Source organism: Rattus norvegicus, chromosome 2 (assembly GCF_021556685.1).
Source record: "Rattus norvegicus strain SHRSP/BbbUtx chromosome 2, alternate assembly SHRSP_T2T, whole genome shotgun sequence".
Taxonomy (NCBI): domain Eukaryota; kingdom Metazoa; phylum Chordata; class Mammalia; order Rodentia; family Muridae; genus Rattus; species Rattus norvegicus.
In genome coordinates, this window is record NC_141535.1 from 177,000,409 (window position 1) to 177,028,217 (window position 27,809).

Below are 27,809 nucleotides of genomic sequence, written 5' to 3' on the forward strand. Positions count from 1 at the left end.
TAAGGCAAGGCCTGTGATTGGGCCGTGAAAAAGAAAGGCGGGGGCAGAGTTTTTGAAAGGCGGGAGAGATAGGAGAAGAAAAAAAGAAGAGATGGAGGAGAAGGGATGACTCTCCCACAGGCGGCTTTAACTAGCCACAGGTAGCTAGGAACATCTAATAAGGGATGGATAATTACAGGACAATTCGTCTTATCTAGATGGGCCATTTATATCAATATCAATTGGCTCTGAGTTTATTGTGTGGACATTTTTGTGGAATGAGAATTTACTGATATAAATCTGATTGATAAATTACAAACTTCAAAAGTTTTGATTTTACCAGATTGCTGGGGATATGAACAGAGTCTGTAGCAAGAGAGCTGCGAGATAGGCAGCCACTGCATGGGGCTGGCCATGGAGGCGGAGAGACCGCCGAGGACAGAGAATAGCGAGAGGTAGCGTGGCTTGGTACCTGGTGCAAGGAACCATTCTTAATTGTTTAGTGTTTACTACTACAAGATACAAGTTTCTTTCTGGAAAGGTGATATTTTAGGGTATGTGTATGGATATTCAAGTGTGGTGTTAGACATGTTTGCACATGTATGCAGACCAGAAGTCAGCCTTGAGTGTCCTTCCTCATCAATGTCCGCTTTGGTTTTTGAGAGGTTTCTTGGTTGGACTTGAGCTTGCCAGTGATCTAGGCTGCAACTGAGTCGTGTGGCTGTGTTTTTCTGCTTCTCCAGCACTGGGACGGAAAGAAAGGGTATGACTCCCAGGGCTTTTCTTTTTGGGTGCAGAGACTCGTGCTCAAATTCTCATACTTGCATGCCAAGCACCTTATCAACTGAGCTATCTCCCCACCTATTGGGTGGGACCCTTAAAATCACACTATGAGTGAGACTTCAGTTTATTAAAGATTTCACATTACACAGCTGGATTCCTGGCATCTAAATTATACCTCGATTTAAGTTAAGATGCATTTTCAGCATCCAAATGGTCAAGGTGAGCCTACATTTCGTCCACCTGACCAACCACCATCCACAAGCTCATGGTGGCTGATGCTGTCCTCAGCTTGTGGGTTGGGTTTCCAAACCTGCTGCATAAGGCTCTGTGCTCAGGCTCAACACTTAGGGCTGCTGCTGTTGAATAATGGTATTGTTTTATCTTTTACTTTGAGGTTAGAAGACAATTTTATTAGAGTTTGAGAGGAAAATGTCAGAGCAGACAAACTGTAAACTCTTGGTAGCTAAAATAAGTTAGGAGGAATAGAGAAAATTACACCTGACATCAGTGATCGAAGTCTATCAAAAGCTGCACAGGGCTGAAGACGTAGTTCGGTTGGAAGAGTGCTTGCCTAACATGCACCAAGCCCTGGGTGCCATCCTCAGCACCACATGAAATTCACAGCGGTGGCACACCTTTGCCATCCCGCAGAAGTTCAAGGTCGTCCTCTAATTCACAGAACTGGAGGCCAGTTTGGAGGAGAGAAGTGGGTAGGAAAGAAGATGACGGAGAAGGGAGGGGAAGGAGAAGGATGTGAGTAGGGGAAGGAAGAAGAGCAGCACCATAAGAGAACCAGGTCAAGCGGGCTTAGGGCTTATGGGCTGTATCCAGAAAGAAAAAAAGATACAATTTCTGTCTCAAAAGTATGCAGGTCTACCGATGAAGACTTAGTAAACAACTACTGCGCTTCGTGTCTGAAACGAGAAAATTTCGTTCACGTTCATATTTAATCACTTTTCATATTTAATCTTTTTAACAACAAAAACCTTCGACATTGCTTTGAGGAAAGAGTGAAAATGAGAGAAACAACTAGTGTGAGCGCGCGCTGAAGCGTCTCTGTACGGAGGGGGCAGGTCGGGGCCACCAAGCTCTTCCTGGGGTGGGGGCACCCCCTCTGTGGTCCCGCAGCCCAGGCGGTACCTGCGGATCTCCAAGGCTTCGCCCGGGCCCTGAGTTCCACGCGCCCAGGGAAGGCCGCGCCCTGGACGAGCGTGCGGAACCGGAGAGCGAGGGAAGCGGCGCGGGCGCTCCTGACCATTGTCCTTGAGTGCGACTCCAGGCTATTCTCCCGCACCCGTCCCATCTGCAGTGAGAGGGCCGAGCTGGGCTCGGTGCGCACCCGGGGGCCCGGCGCCGGCGAGGGAGGGGCGCGGCCGTCCGGCAGTCCTGTGCGTCCACCGTTGGGCGGGCGCCGGGGCACTGCGGCCGCCGTCGTCCCTGGGAGGGTGGGCAGGGCTGTCGGGGGCTTCCGTGGGCTCGGCCTCGCCCACCTCGGGAGGAAAAGCAGGGGAAGCCCCGGCGCCCGGCGGCCCCAAGCGGTAGAGCGCAGAGGACACGGCGATCCGGTCACCGCGCCCGTCCAGTTTCGGGCTGAGCAGGTCCCACCCTGCCGGGCGCGCGCGTCTAGCGGCCAGGAGCCTCGCGGCGGCCTCCAGCGCCCAGCCCCGGGGAATGCGGCGGCCCCCGGCCCCTGGCGCCCCTTGGTGTCTCGGCTGGGCCTCCTCGCTCGTCTGCTCCGCGGCCTCGACGCTCCCGGGCCCCCTGATGGCGGCGAAGTGGTTCAAGGAGTTCCCGCTTACTCTGAAGACCGCGTCGGAGCGCGCCCGGCCCGGGGGCGCCGGCGGCAAGCCGCGCAAGAACTCGGAGACCGGCAGTGCGGCACCCACCCCGGGCAAGGGCCGCAAGAACTCAGCGGCCGAACTGGGGGGCAGCAGGACGGGCAGTGGACCCCCCAAGGACAGTCGGCTGTCCCGGGACAGCCTGCAGGGTCTGATCCAGGCCGCTGCAGGCAAAGGCCGTAAGAACTCCAGGGTCACCACCACCGCCACCGCCAGTGCCAGCGCCACCACCACCGAGGAGGAGCCCCACCGGGGTGCGGTGGCCAAGAGCGCAGGCTGCAGCACCTACATCAGCAGGCTCATCAAGGTGGACACACAGGAGAAGAATGGTAAGAGCATCTACCCGGGCGGTGGCAGCACCAGCAGCTCCAGCAGCTCCTCTTCCTCTGCGTCCTCTTCTCCGTCCTCCCTGGGCCCGGAGCTGGACAAGACCAAGATAATGAGACAGCAAGACACGGTAAGAAAACAGCATCGCTACCCACCTCTCAGTTGGGGAATTGGCACGGGGGCTGGGAGCGGGGGGGAGGCGGGGGCGCACGGGAGCCTGCTGAACCCCAATATTCATTATGCATACGAGAAGTTGGAGATGTTTTCTAAGATCCTCCCTTGTATCCATTCTGACTCCCAAGTGACCCTTCAAAAATCACTGGAGACAGCAAGGTTTGTTGTGGTTGATTTTTGTTGTTTCACAAGAGCAGTTGAAGAGAAGGGGGAAAAAGTGGCCCTTTTATGGGTGTGGTGTACTTTGGGTCTTGTTTTCATGTTTGACATCAAGGGGTCTATCAAGCTAGACTTCCGTAAGGCTTACACCGCTGGAGCATGCAAAACATCAGTAGCAGGGGTTGGGGATTTAGCTCAGTGGTAGCAAGCGCAAGGCCCCGGGTTTGGTCCCCAGCTCCGAAAAGAGAGAGAGAGAGAGAGAGAGAGAGAGAGAGAGAGAGAGAGAGAGAGAGAGAGAGAGAGAGAGAAAAGAAAAAAAGAAAAGAAAAGAAAAGAAAAACATCAGTAGCCTGTCAACTGTGAAGTGCAGGTTTCTCATCTCCAGCCACTCAGCACTGCCAAATGGCAAAGCCTTCCATTCATTCCATGGACATTCACTGTACTGTCGCCATATAAGTAAGCGCCATGGACACTAAGGGGTGTGGGGGGCCACAATTCATAGCAAGGAAATGTCTTTAAGGAAATCGCAGATCAGGAGAGAAGAAGGTGTTTCCTGCATGTTCGTCACCAGAGGGCTTCTGGGTACCGTCCAGTGTGGGAAAGGTGGACCGACTCTCTCCATCCTTGCAGAGCGGAACTGAGTTTGTCTCCTGTGAGAAATGGGAGACAGAAAAGCTCCCACCCAGATTTTAGACTTCAGCCCAAAGCAAACCCTTCCTGCTGAGGGGCTTTACTTTTTAAACAAGGTGCCTACTAGACAGTCAGGAACTTGTGGCCCCAGTGAGGTGGCGTGTACTGGGCACCTTTGTTCATTTCTTCATTCAGACAATTACGGAGATGTTTAGTGTGTCTATCCTGTGGCAGGCACGGAGAGGACCACGGGGAAATGGATGTGGGAGCAGCTCACATACTACTGGGTGGTATACCTCACGGCGCCTTAGAGCCAAGGACTGTGTCAGTGTCACAGTCCACTTCCTGGCTGTATCTGGGCTGTAGCACTTGCAGCTGCTGTCAAGGAGACCCAAATGGAGTGGTAACCATGGTCCTCTGTCATGGTGTCATTTCTCCAAGGTTCATCCAGTTTGTCCCTCTGTCCTCACTTCTCCCTGAACTGTCGGAATTGTTTCCTCTAGCCCCAGTAGTGCTCCGTGAGCTTTCTAGAGAACATTCTGCCAGACAGGCCTCCAGCTTCCTCCCTGAGAAGGGCTCCCACCCAGCTTCTATAGAAGAGAAGGGCTTTGCACACAGTGCCGTGGTTTTGGAATGGTAGATGCTCTTGGACACAAATATCATCAAATTCTGTCTGTTCTTTAGTCACTCTCCCCGTGAATTACAGAACCCAGAACTTCCTCGGTACTGTACTGTTCAGTGCTAAGCTGTGAAGCCTGTGTCTTTGGAGCTTGTAAAAATTCCCTGAGGCCAGGAAGTAGGTTCACTTTGACTCAGCTCAGTACTCGAGATGACTGGTTCACTGGAACTGTACGGTTTAGCCTGGAGGAGCTAGGACGCCTGGGAGCTGCCAACCTGTGGTAGAAGAGTCCTCTTTCTGCCACTACTCTCCACTTCCCACTGCCCTCCTGCCATCCTCTAACTCAGAAGCAGGGGTTAGGTAAAGTGTCACAAGTCAAGTAGCATAAAAAAAGTTTGTCTGACAGAGACACATGATCAGGTATAAAAATTGTGAGACCTGTTGAGAGATTCTTTACTCCTTGTACCTGTGGAAGATTTCAGCAGCCATTTCGATGCGGTTGCCGTTTTCAAGTCTGGAAATCCTTGGCAACTGTCCTTTCTTATTGGGCAGGTCATCATTTTAGAAGACTATGCTGACCCATACGATGCCAAACGGACAAAAGGTCAAAGGGATGCGGAGAGAGTGGGTGAGAACGACGGCTACATGGAACCATATGATGCACAGCAGATGATAACAGGTTTGTGGGAAGGGAAATAGAAGCCTCATTCTGACTGATGAGAATGTAACCAGAGCTGGGTGTGGCGGCACGTGCCTTTAATACCAGCACCTGGGGGGCAGAGGCAGGAGGATCTCTGTGAGTTCAAAGCAGCCAGGTCTACATAGTGAGTTCCAAAACAGCCAGGGCTATGTAGAGAGACCCGCCTTTAAAAACAAACAAAAAACAAAACAAACAAAAAACCCTAGAGAGATGGGAGATATAGATAGGTAGACAGACAGACAGACGGAGCAATCGATCAATCTGGAGAAGAGAGCAATTTAACTAGGTCCTGCTGACTGGAAGAAACAGAAATTAGATCCAAATCTTAAAGGGAAGCTTTCAAACTGCCCTTTAGTGTCTTTCAGAATTTTAAGAATTTGTTTTTCTAATTTTGTGCAAGACGGCATTTGAGAGTCTGTCTGGATGTAGCCTTCATCTTCTAAAATAGTTTATTACATTTTATTTGGGTGTGCACGTGCCCGAGTGAGGATGGAGCTCAGAAGACCACTTGTGGGAGGCCATTCTCTCCTTCTCTTTTGTGGGTCCCAGGGAGCAAACTTGGCTTGTCATCTCAGGCTTGTGGCAGATGCTTCACCCACTGAGCTGCCCCACTGGCTCGTGGTCTTCAGCTTTAAGACAGTTAAGATACATTTCTTAGAACATTCAAAGCATTAGCATTCCTAATGGGAGTCAAAAGTCAGTACAAACACATACTTAAGGGATTCAGTTAGTCACCATTTGCAGACGTGATATAATTTTTTGTCTTGTGGTAGATTTACCTCAAGTTTTCAATATTGGAACAAAACAGTTAACTGGGGAATAATTAATTATCAATCACTGTCAGCCATTCAGGGCAAATCACAGGAAACCAAGCTGATCTTGTCACTTTTCAAGCACAAGCCATCACAGCTTGTTGGCTAAGCCAACCCTCTTGTCATAAGCAGTTGGCTCTCAAGCAAAACAACAAACTAGTTGTTCAGATTTACTTGGGAACTTTAAAGCATATGATTGTTAAAGGAACAATCGTTCCTTAAACGCCCATGAGGAAAACTGGCTGCTTAGCGTTGGCTGTTGGAGCATCCTCTTCCCACATGGACGACATTCTCATGATGAAGCACCCTGAAGAGCTCTCCAGCCCAGCTGGGCAAGCCAGTCCCTGCAGAGGGCTAACTGTCACACCCTGCAAAGCCAAGACAGGCTGGAATGATCCAAGCGACAGGAAAGCTCGACTCTGTTTCCTGCTTCCCTGCTCACAGAGATAAGGCACCACTCTGGGGAGGGTGTGCCCTGGCCAGGCGGTGACCCTGCAGGTCACCGGACTGTGGCCCTAATGAAATCTGTGAATGAAAGGAAGTGAAAACGAAATTAGTCACTTTTACAAAATATCAGCAGCTTAGAGGGAATAAGGGAAAGGATGGGCTTTTACATATAACCGAGGAAAAGGGTTTTCTTTCCTTTTTATTCTTTTACTTTTTATTTATTTTTAGAATATCGTACGTAAGTGTGATTATGGCCACACCTGCCTCTTCCTCCAACTCCTCCCATGTCCACACCCCACCCCTCTCAAACGCATGGCCTCTTCTTCTATTACAATATAGAATAGGTGACATATATGTATAACTATAAATAAATATGATATACATGAAACCACTGCATCCAATTAGTGTTGCTCCCATGTACGTGGGGGTAAGGCTGACCACTAGGCATGGGCATCCTACCCGGGCCTTGTCCCTGATTGGAACCGACGCTTCCTCTTTTAGCAGCTATGAATTTCCTATAGCTTCTCGAACGTGTGGGGCTGGGGATGACTTGCAAGCCCTTCCCCCACCACGCTCATGTGTTTCCTAGTGTGGTGCCATAGCTGCAGAAAATTCAGGAGTGCAGCATCCCTGCCAGGCCCAGTCTCACAGCAGTCCTCCTGGTCCCTACTTCTCACAGCCTTCCCTCCCCTTCTTCCCTGAGTTCCCTGAGCCTTGGGTGGACAGTTGTGTTAGGGATGCCCCTTTGGGGTGTGAGCACCCCACAGCCATTTGTTCTCTGAACCAGGTGTGTAATAGCCTCCCTCTATCCAATACAAAAGGTATGGGGTAGTGGTGGTGCATGCGTTTAATCCCAGCACGGGGAGGCAGAGGCAGGCAGATCTCTGAGTTTGAACAAGGACAGCCTAGTGTACAGAGTTATTCTAGGACAGCCAGGCTACACAGAGAAACCCTGCCTTGAAACCCAGCACCCCCACTGAAAGAAAGAGAGAAATAAAAGGAAGGAAGAAAGGGAGGAAGGGGAGGGAGGGAGGGAGGGAAGGAGGGAGGGAGGGAGGGAGGTAGAGAGGGAGAAAGGAAGAAAGGATGGGGAGGGAGGGAGGGAGAGAGAGATAGAGGGAGGGAGGGAGGGAGGGAGGGGGAGAGAGAGAGAGAGAGGGAGAGAGAGAGAGAGATAGAGGGAGGGAGGGAGGGGGAGAGAGAGAGAGAGAGAGAGAGGGAGGGAGGGAGAGAGAGAGAGAGAGAGAGAGAGAAAGAGAGAGAGAGAAGTAGCTTCTTTGAAGGGGGTGAGAATTGTCCAGGAGAGCACCTGTTTCTCTAATGCTTCTTTTCCCCCGAGCTTGTGATTGAACCTACAACTTTGAGCACAGTAAACCAGCATTTTGCAACTGAACCCCAGCCCCAGTTCCACCTTCTTTATTTAATTGCCACAAAAGCTCTCTAAAGAGACTGTAACTATTTTCATGTTGCTACTAAGTGAAAGACAAGCTCAGAGGACTTCAGACTTGTCCCACTTGCAAGACTATTCATTTGGTGGAGGGGTCAGTTGCCTGCCACAGTTCACGTGTGGAAATCAGAGGGCAGCCTGTAAGAGTTAGTTCTCTCCCAAAGAGACAAGACCTGCTCACTGTGATTTTTAAACATGCCTTTTGTTCATTTGTTTGTTTGTTTTTCTAGACAGGGTTTCTCTGTGTAGCCTCAGCTGTCATGGACTCGCCAGGAACACCCTGTAGACAAGGCTGGCCTCAAACCCAATGATCCATCTCCCTCTGCCTCCCGAATGCTGAGATTAAAGGCATGTGTCACCATACTGAGCAAGGGCTGCTCACTGTGTAACCCAGACGGGCCTTGAATTTAAAGCAATTCTTGTGCATCGGCCTCCCAAGTCCTGGAGCCACAGGCATGGGCCTGTAAGTCTGCTATTTGGGTTGTTGTTCCGTTGGTTTTGTTCTTAGAGAGAGGGAGGGTCTCTCACTATGTAGCGATGCTGCCTTTGATCTCACTGCTGTCTGCCTTCTTCAGCCTCTCAAGTGCTAAGATACAAGCATGTGAGGTAATGACCTCTCACCTGACTTCACGAGATTTTTTTCAGGAACGGATGAAGAATTTGAGTTGATACCTGCCACTCCAAACAGAGCGTTCCCAGTGCCACAGGGCTCTGAAAGATACACTTGAAATTATACCTGCAAAGGCATTGCAGACTTGACCCAAAGCTAGGCCAACTCTCTGCACAGATTCATGTCATATACGGAAGTAAAACTGAGCCTGCGGTAGTAGCATACACCTGTAACCCCAAGACTTGGGAGTATAAGACAGGAGGACATTGAACTCAGGGCCAGCCTTGGCTACACACCAAGTCCTTGTTTCCCCACCCACCTACCAAAAGTTGAAAATGTCTAATATGGGCCCGAATGATAGAGGTGCAGCCTTTAATCCCCGCACTGGGGAGGCAGAGGCAAGTGGATCTCTGAGTTTGAGGCCAGCCTGGTCTACAGAGCAAGTTCCAGGACAGCCAGGACCACACCGAGAAACCCTTTCTTGAGAAACCTAAATAAATAAATAAATCCAATATGAGATAGTTTGTACATGGTGGCACACGTCTCTAGTCTCAGCACTTGAAAGGCAAAGCCAAGCTGATCTCTGTGAGTTCAAGGCCAACCTGGTCTACAAAGCAAGTTCTAGGCCAGCCAGGGCCATATAATGAGACCCTTTCAATAAATAAATAAATAAATAAATAAATAAATAAATAAATAAATAAATGTAAGAAGATTTAGTGAGCTAAGCATGGTGACACATGTCATGTGCTACCACCAGCAGCACTCAAGAGGCAGAAGCAGGCAAGTCTCTGAGTTTAAGGCCAGCCTGCTCTAGAGAGCAAGTTCCAGGACAGCCAGGGCTACACAGAGAAAGCCTGTTTCAAAAAAAAATGTTTAATATTTGAGTGTTTATTAAAATTTTTTCTTTGTTTTTCTTTTGGTTCTTTTTTTTTTTTTTTTTTTTTTTTCGGAGCTGGGGACCGAACCCAGGGCCTTGAGCTTCCTAGGCAAGCGCTCTACCACTGAGCTAAATCCCCAACCCCTTTTTCTTTGTTTTTAAATAGTATGGATAAATCAAATTAAAACTATAAGACTACCTTATTCAATAGTTCAAATGCATTTATAATATAAATTACTTTCAACGAGGTGTGGTGGTGCACGCCTGTGTTCCAGCGCTCAGAAGGCAGAGCAGTATGATGAGTATTACGTTAACAGCCACCCTGCACTATAGTTAGAGTTCTGGTCCAGAGAGTGGGACCCTGCCTCAAAGAAAGAAAGTTTAAAATTATTAATTTTTAATATTAATAATCTAAAAATGCAATGCTTTTCTCTTTAGATTAACATTTCCTCCTCCTTCCCTTCCTCTTCTTCCCCTTCATATTCCTCCTCTTCTTCCTCTTATTCTTCATCCTCTTCCTCTTCCTCATCCTCTTCCCCCTCCTCCTACTCTTCCTACTCTTCTTCTTCCTCTTCCTCTCCTTTCTCCTCTTCTTCCTCTTCCTCCTCCTCCTCATTCTCTTCCTTCTTCCTCTTCTTCTTTGGTTTTTGGATATTTTTTTCTTTGAGACAGAGTTTCTCTGTATAGCCCCTAGCTGTCTGGGACTCACTTTGTAGACCTCAAACTCATAGAGGTCCACCTGCCTCTGCCTCCCAAGCGCTGGGATTAAAGGCACAAGCCATCACACCCCACGCATTTCTTCTTTAAAATGCATACCACGTATACTATATGCATATGTGTGTATGCATGCATCACAAAGTCAGGGTCTCACCCTGTAACTTGGGCTAGCCTGGAACTCATTATGTAGACCAGTCTGACCCTCCGCCTCCCAGAAATCCTCTGTCTTTGCCTCCTGGCTGCTGGGAGGAAAGGCCCAGTTTAACATTTCACTGTTTAAGATTTGGTTTGTTCTTTCTGTGCTAGCTTGACAAGCTCAAGGTCAGAAGTTTCCCGTCTTTCTGTTTCGTTGAGTCTAGCCAGAGCTTCAGACCACACTAGATAAATGCTCTACCTCTGTGCTCTATCCCTAAGCCCAGAAATATGCCGTATATCCTCAGAAACATTGGGGGCTCTAATTTATTCGGGTTTTTGGAATGGTGTGGAAAGGGTGCTGAGGTGACCTAATTGTGTAGTGTTGTATCCTGGGCGCCAGCCTCTATGCTTTATTCTTCAACTATGAAGTGGAAATAACATGCAGCTTCAACAGTAACAGGAGCTTCATATTTAGCTCAGTGGTAGCGCACTTGCCTAGCATGCATAAGGTCATGGGTTCAATTCCCAACACTGAAAAAAGAAATCAGTATCTAGAGCATAAAGCATGCTGTCCATGTTGTTAGCCTATAACATCCAACAAAGAGTCATTAGCACTTATTTACCATGAACTAGGCTCAGGGCCGACTGTGCAGGCATAGGTACCAAGTTCCCTGCCCCGTCAGAATATGAGAAAACATACTTAACCCCAGTAAAGAAGAAAATACATCCGTGAAAAATGTAATAGCTACCAAGCTCACATTTATAATCTCAGCACTTGGGAGGCTGAGGCAGGAGGAGCACGGGGTGGGGCGGGGCCCCTGGGGAGAGTGTGGAGAGATAGCTCAGTGGTTAAGGGTATTCACAGCCTTTGTTCCCCACACCCACATCAAGCAGCCCACACTTAGAGGGAATCCAACACCTTCTGGCCTCTGCTGACACGCATACATATACACGTAAATAAAAATAAATATTCTTTTTTATTATTATTCATTTATTATATATAAGTACACTGTAGCTGTCTTCAGATACACCAGAAGAGGGCATCGGATTTCTTTACAGATGGTTGTGAGCCACCATGTGGTTGCTGGGAATTGAACTCAGGACCTCTGGAAGAGTAGTCGGGTGCTCTTAACCGCCGAGCCATCTCTCCAGCCCATAAATATTCTTTTAAGAAGATAGAAAAACAGGGAGAGGGAAATTGGCAAGTTCCTCTGAAAACTTTTAACTTGCAGAACTTAAGAATTTACAAATAAGTTCTTCTTGGGATTTATCTGAAAGAATGTTAATAAGAATCCATGGCGGGGCAGAGTAAGTATGATTAGCATAAACTGCCATTCTTCTGCTAAATTACAAGAGTGTTTTCCCTGAGCAACTGATACATGTATTCTGCGTAATTTAGCAGTATGGCTTTTAGCTACATAATTGAAACTTCCACACCAGGCAGGTCTTTGGGAGTTTCTCAGGCAGCCGTCAGTTAGCGTAAGGCTTCTTCCCACAGGAGGCCTTACACTTCTATTCTTCAAGGGCTTTGAGCTACCAAACTTGCCAAATAACCTTACTCCAACGCCAGTGAAAAGGCAGGTACTGCTGAACAACCAAGGAAATCTAGGTGCGGAAGAACAAAATAAGTTGTCCAGATCATTTGGTGGAAAGGAGAGATCTCAGGGCACACGGCAGCCTACAGCTATTCAACTCCTGAAAAAAGATTGTTTTCAATTTTTGTTTTCCCTCCCAGGGATGTTATTGGTTTGTTTAAATACTCTGGTCTGAAAGACAACCTCAGTGTGTGGGTCTACGTGTTAAAAACTATTGTAGAGAAAAGTCCACATGAATTCTTGGATTTTTCTTGGTGTTGGAGATTGAAGCCGGGGCCTCATACTGGCCCAGAAGCACTCCATTGAAGTGCACCCCAGCCCAGTCCTTACTCTGTCTCTGCTTGGTGAGATTCAGGTGTCTGAATTGTATCTGCCTCTGTTGAGTATGCTGAGTTAGCTGATAGGAAGAACGCTAACTGGATTAGGAACTTGAATACTGGTAGAAAATTCAAGTAAGGCAGGTGACTCCAAGAGGGAAATAGAGCTTCATGAGACTGCGTGTTTAGTGATTTGGGAAACATAAAAGGGATTGTGGGAAAGATATGTTATTCAGAATGATAATTAAAATACTACTTGTGTGGCTGGGAAGATGGCTCAGTGATTTAGAGCACTCACTGTTCTTCCAGAGGCTCAGGCTTAGTTCCCAGCACCCACAGGGAGCTCCAGCCTGTCTGTAACTTATTCACCCAGAGCATCTGATGCCCTCTTCTGGCCTCCGTAGGCACTGCATGCTCGTGGCACACAGATATGTGCAGGCAAAACATTCATGTACATAAAATAAAAATAAATCTAATTTTTAATTTAAAAAAATCACAGGAAATATTTTTCATAAAGATACATATAATGTAAGGTATGGTAGGTGAACTTGGACTCCCCACTCAGTGCCTTGCAGGGCCGAGGCCTAACAACCAGAACCAGTGGCTAGCAGGGCTCCTGTGAGGCTCTAGGCATAACACACTTGTGATGTGCATGCCCAGAAAGCCGTCAGAGAGAATCTATATTTTAAAGAGAATTCTGGATAAGAGAGGGTGATAATAGCAGTTAAATTTGTTGCCCCGCGTGGTTATACACTGCTGTAGTCCTGGTCTCTGGGAAACTGAGGCAGGAGGATCACTGCCACTTAGAAGTCAACCTGGACCACAGAATGAACCCTGTAAAAACAAATTTGTTAATTAAGAAACGTTGGCCTTCTGCCATGTAAATGTCTTAATTATGTGTGATGAGAACCAAGGGTTAGAAAGGGAAAATTTCCAGCCCCTGTTAGGGGCTTTGTACCAATCAGCTGCCATTTTCAGTGGTTTGGGGCAGCCCTGTCTCAGAGAGGCTGCACAGGGTGTTTATCTGCTGCCCCACCACAGCACCCCGTTGTCTGCCACAGTGGACGGCCTCTCTCGGCAGCCAGGGTGTAGCTTCCTCCTGCCATTTCCTCCCTCTCGGGCTCATTTCCTCTTGGAGCCAGCTCTGCACGTCAGGGGCTATTCTCCCTGCAGGAAGGGTCGGCTTGCAGCCCTGTGATTGTTTCTGTTTCTATGGCGCCTCAGGTTGGGGACAACCAGGTGTTGGAATGGACTGGAAGGTTAATGCCCTGGAAGGGGGAGTGTCTAGCCTCTCTTCCGCCCAGTTAAACATTGTTTCAAAAGATGTTTTACCAATATCTCCAATCCCGCCACAGAAGGAAGGAGTGTTTTCAGCTTTGTGCTTTTCGGTTGGCTCCTCGTCCGTTTCAAATGGCGGGATCAGGAGGACCCCACTGTAAAAAAAATACTGCACACATAACGTAAGATGCCAGTCACTGTGCCTCATTTGAATGCAAGTCTACTGAAGTTTCCTCATAAACAGGACCTCTACCCTAAGGGTGGACTCAGGACACCTACCCTAAGGATGGATTCCGTCTTCCTTGTTTGGTTCATACACCTCACTGGGGGCTGACTTGAAGCCATGATTCTTTTTCCTCTTTGCTTTATTTTATGTGTGCGAGTGCTGCCTGCCTGTGTGTATGTCCACCCTGTGTGTACCTGAGCAGTGCAGAAGGTGTCAGGAACTAGAGTTACAAATGGCCGCGAGGCTCCATATGGGTGCCAGGAACCAAGCCTGGGTCTTCTGTAAGAGAAGCAAGTGCTTGTAACCACTGAGTTGTTTTTCCAGTCCTGAAGCCAGGATCTTGAGAAGAACTTTCTAAATTGAGCATAAATAAGTTCTGATTAGAAACGTAAAAATTCTAAATCTATCCCCTGGGTTCCTTTGTGTGTTCAGTTTCCTCTTTCTTGGGTCTTGAGAAAAGATCTTTTATTTTTTTTAAATGCCAGCCTTATCTCAGCTGAACCGAGAACTGAGCATGTTTTTGTTTCTTGTTTTTCATAGCCGCGTCTAGAATAGGCAATGAAGAAAAGGCTGTGGGGCTGAAAGTCAAGAGACTAGGACAAAAGACACGGCTCTGGCCTCAGACAGCCTGGACCCCTGACCTGGTGTCAGGTGAGCAGGGGAGTCTGCTGTAATGTGTCCTTCTGTTCAGGGACAAGGCCAGGAGAGATTAGCCCCAGAGGCTGAGCGGAAGTGGGTAAGAGGTAGCCTCACATTTAGCTGCTTCTCACACTATCCTAGTAGTTCATATCTATGTGGCTGCCAGACTGTACCCCACCACTGAAGTCAGGTCCTGTGGGGCTGCCATGGGAGTCTCCGCCCATTCTTGCCTTGCACTTTTACCCCTGGGGACTCAGTTTTTGACACACATGTTTCCAGCTTGGCAGAGATGGCTGGGGCGGGGACCACGATGCCTTGCTTATGCTGGCAGAACACACAGGTGTGTGATGATGGGTGGCACTGGACGATGCCCAGGCAGATGACAATGTATGTGTCAAGGAGACTCTTGCCATACATGGCTGTTAACACAGTGAGAAAGAGGGCAGCAGACTGAAAGGACAGAGAGTCCAGGGCAGGACTCTAGGGAAGGATGGCTGGCAGAAGCAAGGGAGGATGGGAAGAAATGGAGGGGCTAGCTAGAAGAGGAGCAGAGGACTGCGGTGCTGCGGGAGGGCTCCAGGAAGGACTTTCTACAAATTGAAACAAATTGACAAAGTAATGTTCCCTGGAGAGCTGCTGACTCAGTGAAAGTTCTATAACAAAGAACAAATGGAGAAAGTTATTCAAAGAAAGCCACTAAACTCAAGAGGGCAAACCTTAACCAGGCATGCCTTTAGTCTGGGCACTCAGGAGACAGAGACAGGCTGACCTCTCTGTGTCCTGGGCCAGCATGGTTGCTTTAGTGAGTTCTAGGCCAGTGAGGGCTGTATACTGAGACCTTGTCTCAGAGTGTGTATGGGGAGCAGAATGATCACTTATTTCTAGGAAGAGGTTTGGATCTGTGGGACTCAGGACTCTATGCAACTACCTCTGCCTCCAATTCCATGCAAGTCCTTGCCAATAGACATGCATAGTGCAATATGCAGGATCCAGAGGCTCTCTCTGGTTAGGGTGACCTGGTAGGCACCTAGGCACGGGCTGGTCAGTCACCAGACGCTGCTGACTCTGTCCTGCAGTGGCTGGCTGTTGAACTGTTAATTGTCTGGTTTATATCGAGGTTTATCTGTGCACTATGCAGGCCAGATCGTTCTCACTTACCCCATCCTATCCAGTGATGTTAGAGTTACTGTCAGTGACTCACAGTTATAGTTGTTATTATTATTATATTATTATATAGTTGTTATTCCCCGTTTTTAAAGATTTTTTTTTAATGCCAGGAGTGGTGGAGCGTGCCTTTAATCCCAACCCTCGGGAGGTAGAGTCAAGTGGATCTCTGTGAGTTTGAGGCCAGCCTGGTCTACAAAGTGAGCTCCAGGACAGCCAGGGCTCCACAGAGAAACCAAAATGGTTAAGTGGCTTTGCGCTCCACACAGCACAGTACAGACTTTTCTTGCCTTAAAAGGAAACCTCGCTTCCAGATAATTTTTTTTTTAATTTTATGTGTGAGTACAGTGTATCTGTCTTCACACACACCGGAAGAGGGCATCAGATCCCATTACAATGGTTGTGAGCCACCATGTGGGGGCTGGGAATTGAACTCATGACCTCTGGAAGAGCAGCCAGTGCTCTTAACCACTGAGCCATCTCTCCAGCCCCATTTCCAGATAATTTACACACACCTGTAATGTAGCACTTGGGAGGCTGAGGCAGGAGAATCCTAGAGTTCAAGGCCATGTTTCCCTTCAGGCCAGCCTGGGCTACATGACATCCTGATGTCTTAAAAAAGGCAACAAAGATAGGGCTGGAGATGGCCCAGTGGTTAAGAGCACTGGCTGCTTTGGCAGACCAGAGTTTGATTGCCAGAACCTCAGTCCACTGACTCAGAACTGTCTGTAATTGGTGCTCCGGGGATCTGGTGCCCTCTTCTGGTTTCTGTAGAAACATACACATAATAAAAATACATAAATCTAAATCCTGATACACACACGCACACACACACACACACACACACACACACACGCACACACGAACACACGCACGAACACACGCACACATATGAGATATATATTTCATGGCTAGAGAGATGACTCAGTGGTTAAGAACACTGGCTGCTTTTCCAGAAGTCCCGAATTCAATTCCCAGCAACCACATGGTCTCTCACATTTCAGTATACAAGCATACAGGCAGATAAGTCATTTGTGTACATAAATAAATAAATCTTTAAAAACAAAAACAAAAAGACAACAGAACTAACAAAAAAAAAACAAAAACAAAAACAAAAACCCAGCACTTGCTTCTCTGGGCTTTTCCTTCTCCAGCTAAGATCTCCCAGTGCCTTCCTCTTCTCCGGACTAATCTTTGGAACTTTCCCCTCACCCGCTGGGTGGCAATGCACTGCATATGTCTCCCGCTCCCCCATCTCCACTCCTGCAGCTCTCTCCACTGGAAGTGACTTCTCCACTAGGGTCAGCCCATCTTCCATTTTCCTTCCACTTGGAGCCCATCCAAGCGTGGTGTCAAAGAGTAAGGCTTCTAGCGCCCAGCTTCCTGCTGTGCACGCCAGGCCCTGCTGTTACTGGTCTGGGTCACTTCCTTAAGCCCTCTGTTCTCTTTAACATGTGGACACGGGAGTGTGGGCTTTAAGCATTACAGCCGGGAACAGCGCTTGCCCCCAGGGGAAAGGTCAGAGAGATCACTTTATTCTCCACCGTAGCACCTTTCATTTGGATGTATCCTTGAGTTATTTTCCCGAGTATACTTTGTGAATGTGTCTGGCTCCCACTGCTCTAAAAATGTCTGTATCTTAAGAACCCTGTGGCACACACCTTTGATCCCTGAACTCCGGAGGCACAGGCAAGCAGATTTGTGAGTTGAAAGGCCAGCCTGGTGAATTCTAGGTTAACCGGTTAACCGGGGGTCGCATAGTGAGATCTTGTCTCAAAACACAAACCTGACTGATGCCTTCCTGGTGTATTGTGAACAGTGTTTTCAGTACCATACACAGCTGATTTCCTTAAAATACATTAATCTGGGCTTCCTCTCAAGACGTATTCGTAGAAATGAAAGTAAGCTATACTCAGAGTAGGCCCTAGATACTCTGTTACCCAGAGGCCACTTCTCCATTACCCTCAAAGTGACCCTGGAGGCCTCCTGCCTTCAGGCATCCCTCATCTTAGGCTTGGCTCATCCGGCTGTGTGGAGAGGTATTTGTTTTTTAAACATGTCGTTTTAGAATGGATACACGGCAACTGTACAGACTGTCTGGGGACAGTGTAATATTTCAGTGTGTGTGCGTGCTGTGCACCCAGGAACATTCTGGTGCCCCACCCCTTTTGCTCCTGCAGCATGGCTGAAGAGTAGTCAGCCCAGACCAGACCAGAAAAGTCGTGGAGCATTCTGCTGCCTCAGCCAAGGGTAACTGTGTTCCCCATGGGTTACCCAGGGGCCTCATGGCACCTGTCCATGTCCATTTGAAGTGCCCCGTGTGACCTGTATGCCTGATTTTCAGAAATCAGACGCCGAGGTTCCAAAGACCCTCTCGTGAAGGCCCTCCAGCTGCTCGACGGCCCGTGTGAACCAGGGGAGACCATGAAGGTAGAGGCCACAGCCAAGAGACGCAGCTCCAAGGACCTACTGGGGAAGCCACCACAGCTCTACGACACCCCGTACGAGCCTTCGGAGGGTGACCTGCGTGCGGCAGAGGTGAAGGCACGGCCAGCAGACGGCAGGCTACCTGAGGAGGATGACCGGCCTGCTGCCGAGTATGAGCAGCCCTGGGAGTGGAAGAGGGAGCAGATCGCACGAGCCCTGTCAGGTGAGCGTGCAGCGCCTGACACCCGCCCTAGCACAGCAGCGCCACGGGGTCCCTGGGCACAGTGTGGCACGGTGGGCAAGGGGATGGGATGAACATGCCCACCCCCTCCCGTGAGTTCACTCAGTTGGACACTCTGAAAAAGTCCTCAGAAAGCCAGAGCAGAGCACTGCTTACCAGAGGCTCAGAGAGGAGAGGAGGAAGAGAGAGGCTGGTCGCCATGTCCAGCTCCAGGGGGCATCAACCCTGATGACCCCGTGCAGGGAGGGTGCTGAGGGTGAGGCCCGTTTCACAATCACCAGACGGTGCTCAGTGTGGCGTCAAGTCCATTTGCTTCGTGCTCCTCACAGCAAATGGTTTTTTATTACATTTGTTCGTTTGCTTGTCGAGTGTTTGTGCGTGGGAATGTAACCTGGTAGACTAGAAGACAACCTGTGAGGGTCGGTTCTCTCCTTCCACCACGTGGCTCCCGGAGCTGAACCCAGGCTGTGAGGCTCGGCGGCAGGCACCCTTACCCACTGAGCTATCCTGCCATCCCATAAGTCTCTTTTTAGAACCAGGCATTTGAGGTAGAGAACTAAGCATCTAGGTATGGACGAGGGACAGATTATGTCTGTAATGCCAGGATTTGGAAGGAAGGAAGGAAGATCAGGAGTTCAGGGCTGCTCTCGGCTACACAGTCCTCTCTGTTCAAAAAACAACTGGCAATGAGGCTGAAGCTGTGCCCTTGTTACCGGCCTGCCGGGTGTGTAGTGGTTGGGGATGCCGCCAGGGCTGTTGAAAAAGCCCCCTTGATCGCTTTACATTTATTCCCTGCCACTGAGGCTGTGGAATTGGAAACCGCTTTCCCCACCCCTTCCTGGCTTCCCTGTCAGATGCTCACTGTGAGGAAAGCAGGCCTGCGTGAGGTAGACTGATGGCCCACTGTGGCTGTGAGTGAGACTGAGACTAGATCAGTTTTGTTGGCATTGAGACAGGATCTCCCTATGTAGCCCAGGCTGGCCTCAGCCTTGCAATTTCTTGCTTCAGTTTTCTTAGTGAGGGTGTTAGAAGGGTATAACTCCCAGCTACAATTTGATTCCTTTAGAAAGCAAAACGTGAATTGAAGGTGGAGTCGCGTCTTCAAATGTGAACCTTTCGTTGAGGGGTCAGGGAAGCTCTCCTGCTTAGCTCAGGCTAGCCTCAAGTTTCAGAGCTCAGCCTCGCAAGCTGTACAAACCCTGCTCTTGTGAGGGTTTCTAAGTAATTTAAGGGAGAGTTAATCAACAGACTTTAAAAAGAAAGAGAAGAAAAGAAAACAGGATGAAGATGGGGGATGTGCCGGAGAGATGGCATTTACAGATCCTGCAGAGGATCTGGGTTCAGTTCCCAGCACCCACATAAGTAACTGCCACTCCCAAGACGGCTTTCCCATTTGGCTTTTACAGAATTAGTTTTGCCTCTGATTTAGAATTTTCAAAGTATTTTTCCCCCTTAACAGTCAATCCAATTAGAAGGAGAATCAGTGTGCTGGTTGGTGGTGCATGCCTGTAATCCCAGCACCTCTACACAGCAGCAGGAGGAGGGTGGCAAGTTCGAGACCACCCTAGGCTGCATCCACGGCCCAGCTTAGGGGCTCAGCAGCACTAGTGTGTCAGGTCATGTTTTTTTCTCTTTCTGCCTGTGCTGGGAGTTTGTCTGGCTTGATCTTGTGCAGGTCTTGTGTGTACTGTCATAGTCTCTGTGAGTTCACATCTGCCCGGCCTCTGGTGTCTGCAAATGCTATGTCATTAAAACTGTCTACTGCAGGAGACTCTCACGGTCTTTCTGTCCTCTCTTCCCTAAGGATCCCTGAGCCTCGAGGAGAGGGTGTGATACAGACAACCCACTCGGGGCTGAGGGCTCCAGAGCCACACTCCGAATTTATGTTTAGTCTTTTAAAACACGTAGGCTTCAGTGTTTTTAGAATAAAGTCCATGCTGAAACAGGAGTTTCCTCTCCTCTTCGCAAACTGTTTATACTGATGAGTACTTTCAAGAAGAGCGGTCGTGTGAGGACCTAGCCATGTAGTCAGGTGTCCGTGACCGCAGCTGTCTAGGGACAGTGCTCCTCGGAAGACATGTTCTTCCCTAAGTTAAGGCAAGCAAGAGCTTTTTCCTTTGAGGGTTACATGGCTGGCCTCCGTGTTCTCCTGTGTTAAGTGACGGCTTCCTTCCAGTCCAGTTTGAGGGATCTGATCGATCTCCGGGCAGAGAGGAGGCAGGGAGACCGCAGCACTGGCAGAAGACCTTGAAGCCGACCCTGTCAGACCACGGAGACGGGGAGAAGGTGGACCCAGGCCTGGCTTTGGAAAAGCAGCCGTGAGTTTCCTTGCTGACCCTGCCACAGCCTATGTAGGGTCCCCTGTCCCATTTTGTATGATCCCTTTAGTTTATGACTTCTTGTCTGAGTGCAGCTTCTAAACAGGGTGTTTGTTCGAGTTTAAGCCTCCTTCCATACCAAAGGGAAGCTTGCTTTCTTTTTGAATGATTGATTTATTTTTATGTGTGTTTTGCCTGCTTGTATACATGTGTGATACCCAAAGAGGCCAGAAGACAGCATTGAATCCCCTGGAACTGGAGTTGTGGGTGGTTCTGAGCCACCAGGTGAAGGCTAGAACTGGGCCCAGGTCCTCAGCAAGAGCAGCCAGTGCTCTTAACCACTGAGCCAGCTCTCCGGGTCCCAGGGGGAAATGTTTCAAACATACTCCCTCTGTCGGTCGGGCTGTGTCTGGTTGGAAGGCTCTGTAAGCCGGGGCCCTGCATTGTGTCCGTGCTGAACGTGAATTGGGATCGTGCAGGCTGCTGAGCACCTTCCAGACCCTCCCCCACAACCCACGCTTCCGCCGCTCCGCCTGGATTCGCACTGTGACACCCGGGGCCATGTCTTCTTTCCCCCTGTTCAGTTGGTATCATGGCTCCATTAGCCGAGCCGAGGCTGAGAGCAGACTACAGCCCTGCAAAGAAGCTGGCTACCTGGTCCGGAACAGTGAGTCGGGGAACAGCAAGTATTCCATCGCACTCAAGTAAGTGCCGTCCCACACTGCCCTGTCTGAGGCGGTTCATAGGGGTGCGAGTGACAGAAAACCAAAGGCAGTTGTTTGGACAGCAGAAGGTGAGGCCCTGTGCTCAGAATGCAGAAGTGACGCTGGCTATGACCCCAGTGTCGGTTGCAGATGGGGCCCTGTTTTCATATCGTACATGAGCGCTCATTACCACATCCAAGGCCTCTTAGAGGAGAAATACTTCCTGATAAAAAAGAAAAGTGCCAGGGCTGGAGAGATGGCTTAGTGGTAAGAGCACTGGCTACTCTTCCAGAGGACTTTGGTTCAATTCCCAGCAACCACATGGAGTTACAACCATCTGTGACTCCTGTCCCACTGCCCTCCTCTGGCCTCTGTAAGTGCCAGGCACACACATGTACACAGACAGATATGCTCACCAAACACCCATAACATATAAAATAAAAATACTATTTTTTAAAAAGCGTAGGGGCCTGGGGCTGTGGCTCAGTGGTAGAATACTTGCTTAGCACACACAAGTCCTAAGTTTGTCCCCCAGCAGTGCAAAAAAAAAAAAGTCAGTTAAAATTTAAAAGACAGGGGTTGGGGATTTAGCTCAGCGGTAGAGCACTTGCCTAGCAAGCGCAAGGCCCTGGGTTTGGTCCCCAGCTCCGAAAAAAAGAAAAAAAAATTTAAAAGACAGTGCAGCTTAATCCCTTCTGTGGTTTTTAAAAGATTTTTAAAAAAATTCTTATGATAATATTTGCCTTCATATGCATATGTGTACCACACGCATGCCTGGTACCCACAGAGGCCGGAGTTACAGATGGACGGATGTGAGCCTCTGTGTGGGTGCAGGGAACTGAACCCAGGTCCTCTGCGAGAGCAGTCAGCGTTCTTAACCACTGAGCCATCTCCTCAGCACTGTCCCCAGCCCACAACTCTTTTTACTTTTTGGGGGGTCAGGGACATACAATGTCTGTGTAGCCCTGGCTATCATGAAACTCAATCTGTAGACCAGGCTGGCCTCAAACTCACTGAGATCCTCCTGCCTCTGCCTCCTGGGTGCTGGGGTCAAAGGCCTGCACCACCCTGCCCTACGCTCCTTTTCTCTTTTGAGACAGGGTCTGGCTGTGTAGCCCTGGTTGATGCAGAGCTTAGTGATCTCCCTGCCTCTGCCTCCCCACTGAGAGAATTACAGGCAGGCGTCCACTCGCACAGCTTCAGGCCTTTGTCTTTTTCCCTGTAAGGATGAGGGGCCTTAGTGCATGTTGGATCCTTGACTGGCAATGCCGGCGGCCGGCGCACTTCTGGAGAAGAAGGAAGTGCTGACCTGCCCGTTGCTTCTCCCTGACTAAGTGTACACAGGGTACTCACTTTTGCCTGGTGGGCTCGGCAGAATGTGTCTCATGGAAATTCTCACTGCTCTGTGAACTCGGTGGCTCTGTATTGGAGGATCATTGTCAAGCGTCCTAACAGCACTTCCTTCCTGAGGAAACTGAGCCCCTGCAGCTGAAACAATCAGACTGGAAGGGAAAGGAGGGGGAGGGGCACAAGAGTAATATGGTTCAAAAAAAGGGGGGGGGGGGGGACAGGCCACGTAGACAATACCAGGAACAGCCACCGTGCTCCCGAAAGCGGTGTTTGGGATTCAGTATTTGAGCCTTCAGCGCCAACTGTCATTAGACACTGGTCTTTCCTCATGAGGGCAGGGGCCAGTGGACAGTCATTGTTATTATTACTATTAGTGTTCCTTTTGGGAAAAGTAAAGGAGAAGAAACCACACACATCTTTTTACAGTGGAGAGGGGGGTGAATATGAACTGCCCAGGGCAGCAGGCCTGGACTCAGGCACTGGTCTTACCGTCGGGCAGCAGAAAGCATTGACTTGGCTTTTCCCCTCCAGTCCTGACCACTAATGTGTAATAAGTTGGGCCGCCATGCACTTGGGCTCAGGAACTTCCAAACGCTCGGCCAGAGTGTTGAATGCTTTTGTAGAACAATGGCAGACCAGGAAGAGGAACCGTCGCCCCTTGTGGATCTGGTCAGGGTGGACGCTCTGCTCCCTCATTCATGCTTCTTGTTTTTCACCTCCAGGACTAGTCAAGGGTGTGTCCACATCATAGTGGCTCAGACAAAAGACAGCAGATACACACTGAACCAGACGAGCGCCGTGTTTGACAGCATCCCCGAAGTGGTACACTACTACTCCACTGCAAAGCTGCCTTTCAAAGGGGCAGAGCACATGACCCTTCTCCACCCCGTGCACAAGTTGCACTAAGGTCCAGCCAGCACGCCCGGGCACCTGCGAGGACATCAGCACCTACCACCATCGTGGACAGGACCTTCTGCTGCTGCTGCGGACCAGAGTCAGCACCCGTGGTCCTAAATCCAGGACACAGTGTTTTCTGATCTGTTCCTTCTCTCCCTGCCAAATAGCTGTCCTATAAGATAATATTGCTTGCCTGCCGCCTTCTCCCTTGGAGTAGGAGTTCTGTTTGGAGTGTGACCCTTAGGAAAGGTAGATCTAGAGCTCAGGAGCACTGAACTTGTCCCTTGGTGCAGTTCTCTGGAGTGCCTGTCTTCTGGACAACAGAGAGCCCCTAGGCCTTCATGAGCGACCACGTGGGCTGGAGATCCTGCAGTGTAGGCCCCTCATGAGGAGGGGACGGACAGTGGGAAATAGGAACAATGGACAGGAAAGGTGTCTTTCCCCACGTCCTGATGCAGCTGTGGCCTTCACACAACATTCACAACCTGAGGTCTTCACAAGAGTGTTATTTGATTGACCAGCTCTCCTAAGAAAAGTACGTGCTTTCTCGATTCCTCTGGGCGTTCCCGTCCTTCAGCAGTAACTCAGTACTATGAGCAAGACTTGGATGGAGGACCCCAGATTAAAGTGTTACCAATATAATCAAGCGGTAGCATCCCCTGTATAAACTCTGATTGCTATTAAGTGTACTCCAAAGAGTTGGTTTCTGATTTTTTTTTTAATTCTACAGAGCTCAACACCTGTTTTGTTATTGGATATTTACAAAGCATTTCAGACAGCTTTTCTTTTTGTGTATTTTTGTTGCATGAAGTCATCTTTAAGATTTCTTTCTGAAAGTAGATTTGCTTTTTATTTTTGGCAAAAAAAAAAATTTGACAACAAAATTGGGATCTGATTGTATGAACTGAGCCACTGGTCTGAAAAGATCGCCTCTGACATACAGAACACACCAACATACGCCTGACAGAAACATTTTGAAAAATATTGTAGTTGGGGCTGTCTTGGCTGCTCTCTGAGACACTAAATCATTGTATGTTTAGCCTGTGACCGGTGAACTGTGGAAAATCCCGCAGGAGGAGCTTGCTGCGTGCAGGTGCCATGGAGAATGGGCTCGGTCAGAACGGCAGGAACATTTCTTGCTCGTGTTTGTAAACTGGATCTCAAGACTGTTCCCAAGGCGATGTGCTGACCACCGTCAGTGGAAAGTGGATGTGGGTGGCTTCTCAGATACACAAAAAAATATTAACCGTAAGTCAGGTGTGATGGCACACACGTTTAATCCCAGCACTCAGGAGTCAGAGGCAGGTGAGTCTTTGCGAGTTCGAGATCAGTCTGGTCTACAGAGTGAGTTCCAGGACAGCCAAGGCTACACACAGAAACACTGTCTTGAAAAATCCAAAACAACAAAAACCTGGCCAGATTTCTTAGGAGAAAGCACAGCCTAGTCCTTAACTCCCTCGCTTGGCTGCCCTGACAGAATGGTAGGAAGACGTTTGCTCCTGGTTCAGGACGTCTTAGCTAAAGGGTTGTGTGAGGTTTTGTTGGAGGTTAAAAGGGCCTTTTCCTCAGTGGAGCACAGCAGTCCTCACAAAGGCTGCCCTCGCAGTGCTGACAATCATTCTGGCTCCTGTATGCAGGGCACTCGGTTTAAGTTTTCGGCAGCCGCAATTCCATCCAGCAAATGTTAATTATCATTTATTATCTTGTATCTGTGCACTGTCCGCTATGTCAAACCTATATTAGCTCATCTTGTAGCCATGAAGCCTTAATTTTTGCTTAACCCTCCTTACTCTTCAAAAGAAATGGAGTTGTTGTCTCTAATGGTCAGCGTTAAATATTAAAACGTTTCTGGGTGGGGAAGGATGTGGGCACACACCTGGCGACTCTGATGAACGCCGGCCTGACAGGTCAGAGTCACCTGGCCTCTGCTGCACACCCAGGCGTGCTCCCTCCATATTTGCTCTACATTCTTGAAGGCGGAGGAGATGGAGTTTATATATAGTCCAGTCTTCATGGTAAGGGGAGGGGGGCTATAAAAAGCAAAAATACTGTAGATTAGCAGAAGGCCAGTGAGGGAGGATGTTAAAGCTGCTATTTTCTTCTTAGGTTGTGACACACGCTGACAGAAGCCAGGGGACTCACAGCTGGGTGGTGGCATATAGTACCCTACCCTACGTTCTAAAAACAATTAGGCCCAGCAGGGTGCCCTAACCGCTTGCTAGTGAGCCTGGGCCGGCTGATCTGAAGCTCTGGGGCTTGTCCTCCGAGCTCCAAACGATTGGGCTTCTTACCCTTTTTCTCCTGATAAAAGTATTTTCCTATTTATTCCTTTGAATCAATTCCGTCTCCCAGGGGGAAAGTTATTTTTTTTTCCTACAAAGATTGTCTTTTGGTGAACCCTCCAGATGCCTTGAACATCTGTAGAGCTCCTCACCTTTTTCTCCTTCAGCAAAACTTATTTGTAAAAACTGCTTTGTTCGAGGGCATCGACTTAGACAGGGACCCCTGAGAACGGACGGCATCTGTAATCCAGCTAGCTATCCAGGAGGTAGAGCCAAGAGTCCAAAACTAGCCTGGGCAACAGAGCAAGGGCGTCTCCAAGAAGAACACAGAAAGGCAAAGGACATTTCTACTTCCTGTGATTGCCCAGCGGTTTTTGTCCAGATATATTCCAATCACCACCCCAGGTGTCTCCGGCCAGTATGATGCGCTGAGGCAAAGGCAGGAGGAGTTGAATTCAGTGCTATTCTTGGGTTACACCTGGGGACAAAGAACTGTCTCAGAGGTGGGAAATACTTGCTGCACTTGTAGAAGACCCTGGTTAGTTCCCAGGATCCACCTTGCCCAGTTCTAGGGGATCTGGTGTCCTCTTCTGGCTTCTGAAGGTACTGGGCAACATGGTACACACACATCTATACAAGCAAAACATCCATGCACACGAACCTTTTAAAACACTGAGTAACGGAATAAAGCAATGGGGAAATTTAGTGAGTATGCACAAAGGCAGGAGATGGCAAAGGCACCAGAGTCCCTTCCGGTTACCGAGAGTGCTTTAATAGGCACCGTAAGAACAGCCTTCATTCTTGGCCGCTTAGTGTGTGCTGTGCTGGAGTTCAGTCACTGCTCTCTGCCACAGGAAGGGGAGCTGGGCAGAGAACCAGGAGGGAAAGTGGGCTGTTCTCCATGCAGGTCCTACCTTAATCATCCTTGTTTGGTGTTGGGAGTCTTTGCCAGTGTTACCCCTGCTGGGTAGATTAATGTTTAATTCAAGAACAACTGTGAGACTTCTTTAGTCGCCTGTTGGACGAGTCTGTTAGCATTTTAGTTACAAGCTCATGACTTACTTTTCCTTGCCTCAGTCAAAAAGCCAGTGTACTCTTGAGTCATCCCTCCTGTCTGATACTTAGGGTTTCACTGCTCCCCTCCCTGGGCCTCACAGCCTTCTGTCTTCCTCCTGTCTTCTGTAGCCAGCGCCCGCTTAACCTTAAACTCCCTTAGGACTGATCTTTTTTCTTCTCTTTGCCACCTACATCCTACTAACTTGGCCTTGGAGAAACTCGGTCAGTATGAACCTTCCCTCTAATTAGCTTTCCTTCTTGGCGGGACCCATGCCATGAAAGATGGTGTTCTCCTGCCATCTACTGGGGCAAAGGAAAACTGCAGTTGAGAAACAAGCTGTCCATTTAGGGTGGTTTGTCTAAAGGATTTCTCATACAGTCCATAACTCAAAATAAACGATGACACAGCAGTTGCCATCTTGAAATGTACCCTTCCCTATAGAAAGAGTTCTTTGACTCCTACTATGTCCCTGGACCCAGGCTGAGTCATGTAATTCATAATCTTTATTCTATTTTTGAAGACTGTGCTGTCAATAGATCACTGAGGCGGGAATCATTTCGTTAAAGTCTTAGCTGTTCCAAATGCTGTCAGGAGGATTTGACATGTAAACATTAATTGATACATTGTTCTAACTTTTTAAAATATTTAACAGATTGTAATACAGGAGCCTTGGCAATTGGTATTATACTGGAATCTTATAAATCATTGGCTCTCTTGCACGGACCAGTGTAGCTGTGTGCCTTCTGGAAGGTGGTTTACTCTGAAATGCTACTATCAATAAATGCTTGCCAGGAAAACAGTCATTTGCTTTATTCAGTCAGTTGGTGTTCTGGTCGGTCGGTCGGTCAGCTGGTTTTGTCGTGTTGTTGAGATGGGTTACATGCACCAGGGTTCTGCTGCTGAGCTATACCCAGTGAATTGGCTCCATTCATTCTGACAGTCGCCTCCCTTCATGAAAAGTACTTCCTGTGCAAACACCTACTGGAGCGTTCTGTGAAACTGCTGATGCCGGAGTGTTCCAAGGCAGCCAACAGCCAGCAGCTGAGCCTCCCCCTCACTT

General features: G+C 48.8%; 2 protein-coding genes and 1 long non-coding RNA gene across 9 annotated transcripts in view; 1 reads left to right on the top strand and 2 right to left on the bottom strand.

The window, feature by feature from the left end:
• Positions 1-1,707: 1,707 nt before the first annotated feature.
• LOC147996358 (uncharacterized) lies at positions 1,708-3,704 on the bottom strand. The gene is made up of 2 exons (XR_015676451.1): positions 3,175-3,704; positions 1,708-3,021 (listed from the first exon to the last, which is right to left on the bottom strand). It is a non-coding gene; the product is annotated as an uncharacterized LOC147996358 (long non-coding RNA).
• She (Src homology 2 domain containing E) lies at positions 2,290-27,552 on the top strand. Of its 2 annotated transcripts, NM_001433242.1 has the most exon segments (6): positions 2,290-3,057; positions 5,062-5,188; positions 17,818-18,123; positions 20,318-20,459; positions 21,044-21,163; positions 23,236-27,552. In NM_001433242.1, coding segments are annotated over 6 exon segments (1,503 nt in total). In that variant the 5' UTR covers positions 2,290-2,433; the 3' UTR covers positions 23,420-27,552.
• Il6r (interleukin 6 receptor) overlaps positions 24,110-27,809 on the bottom strand; it is a 63,145-nt gene continuing 59,445 nt past the window's right edge. For 4 of the 6 annotated variants that reach the window (XM_087616074.1, XM_087616080.1, XM_087616071.1 and 1 more), the window contains 2 exons: positions 25,287-25,440; positions 24,110-24,629 (listed from right to left, as the gene is read on the bottom strand). In XM_087616074.1, the coding sequence (XP_087472200.1) occupies positions 24,571-24,629; positions 25,287-25,440 (213 nt within the window). In that variant the 3' untranslated portion in view covers positions 24,110-24,570. Of the gene's footprint in view, positions 24,630-25,193; positions 25,441-25,983; positions 26,171-27,809 lie in introns of those variants that run through there. The other 2 variants (XM_087616070.1, XM_087616083.1) reach the window with 2 other exon arrangements.

Coding starts and splice junctions, on each gene's coding strand:
- She (XM_087633718.1), top strand. CDS start 2,434: ATGCGGCGGCCCCCGGCCCCTGGCGCCCCTTGGTGTCTCGGCTGGGCC. Junction 3,058..5,061: donor TAATGAGACAGCAAGACACG/GTAAGAAAACAG, acceptor CTTATTGGGCAG/GTCATCATTTTAGAAGACTA. Junction 20,460..23,235: donor CTGGCTTTGGAAAAGCAGCC/GTGAGTTTCCTT, acceptor TTTCACCTCCAG/GACTAGTCAAGGGTGTGTCC.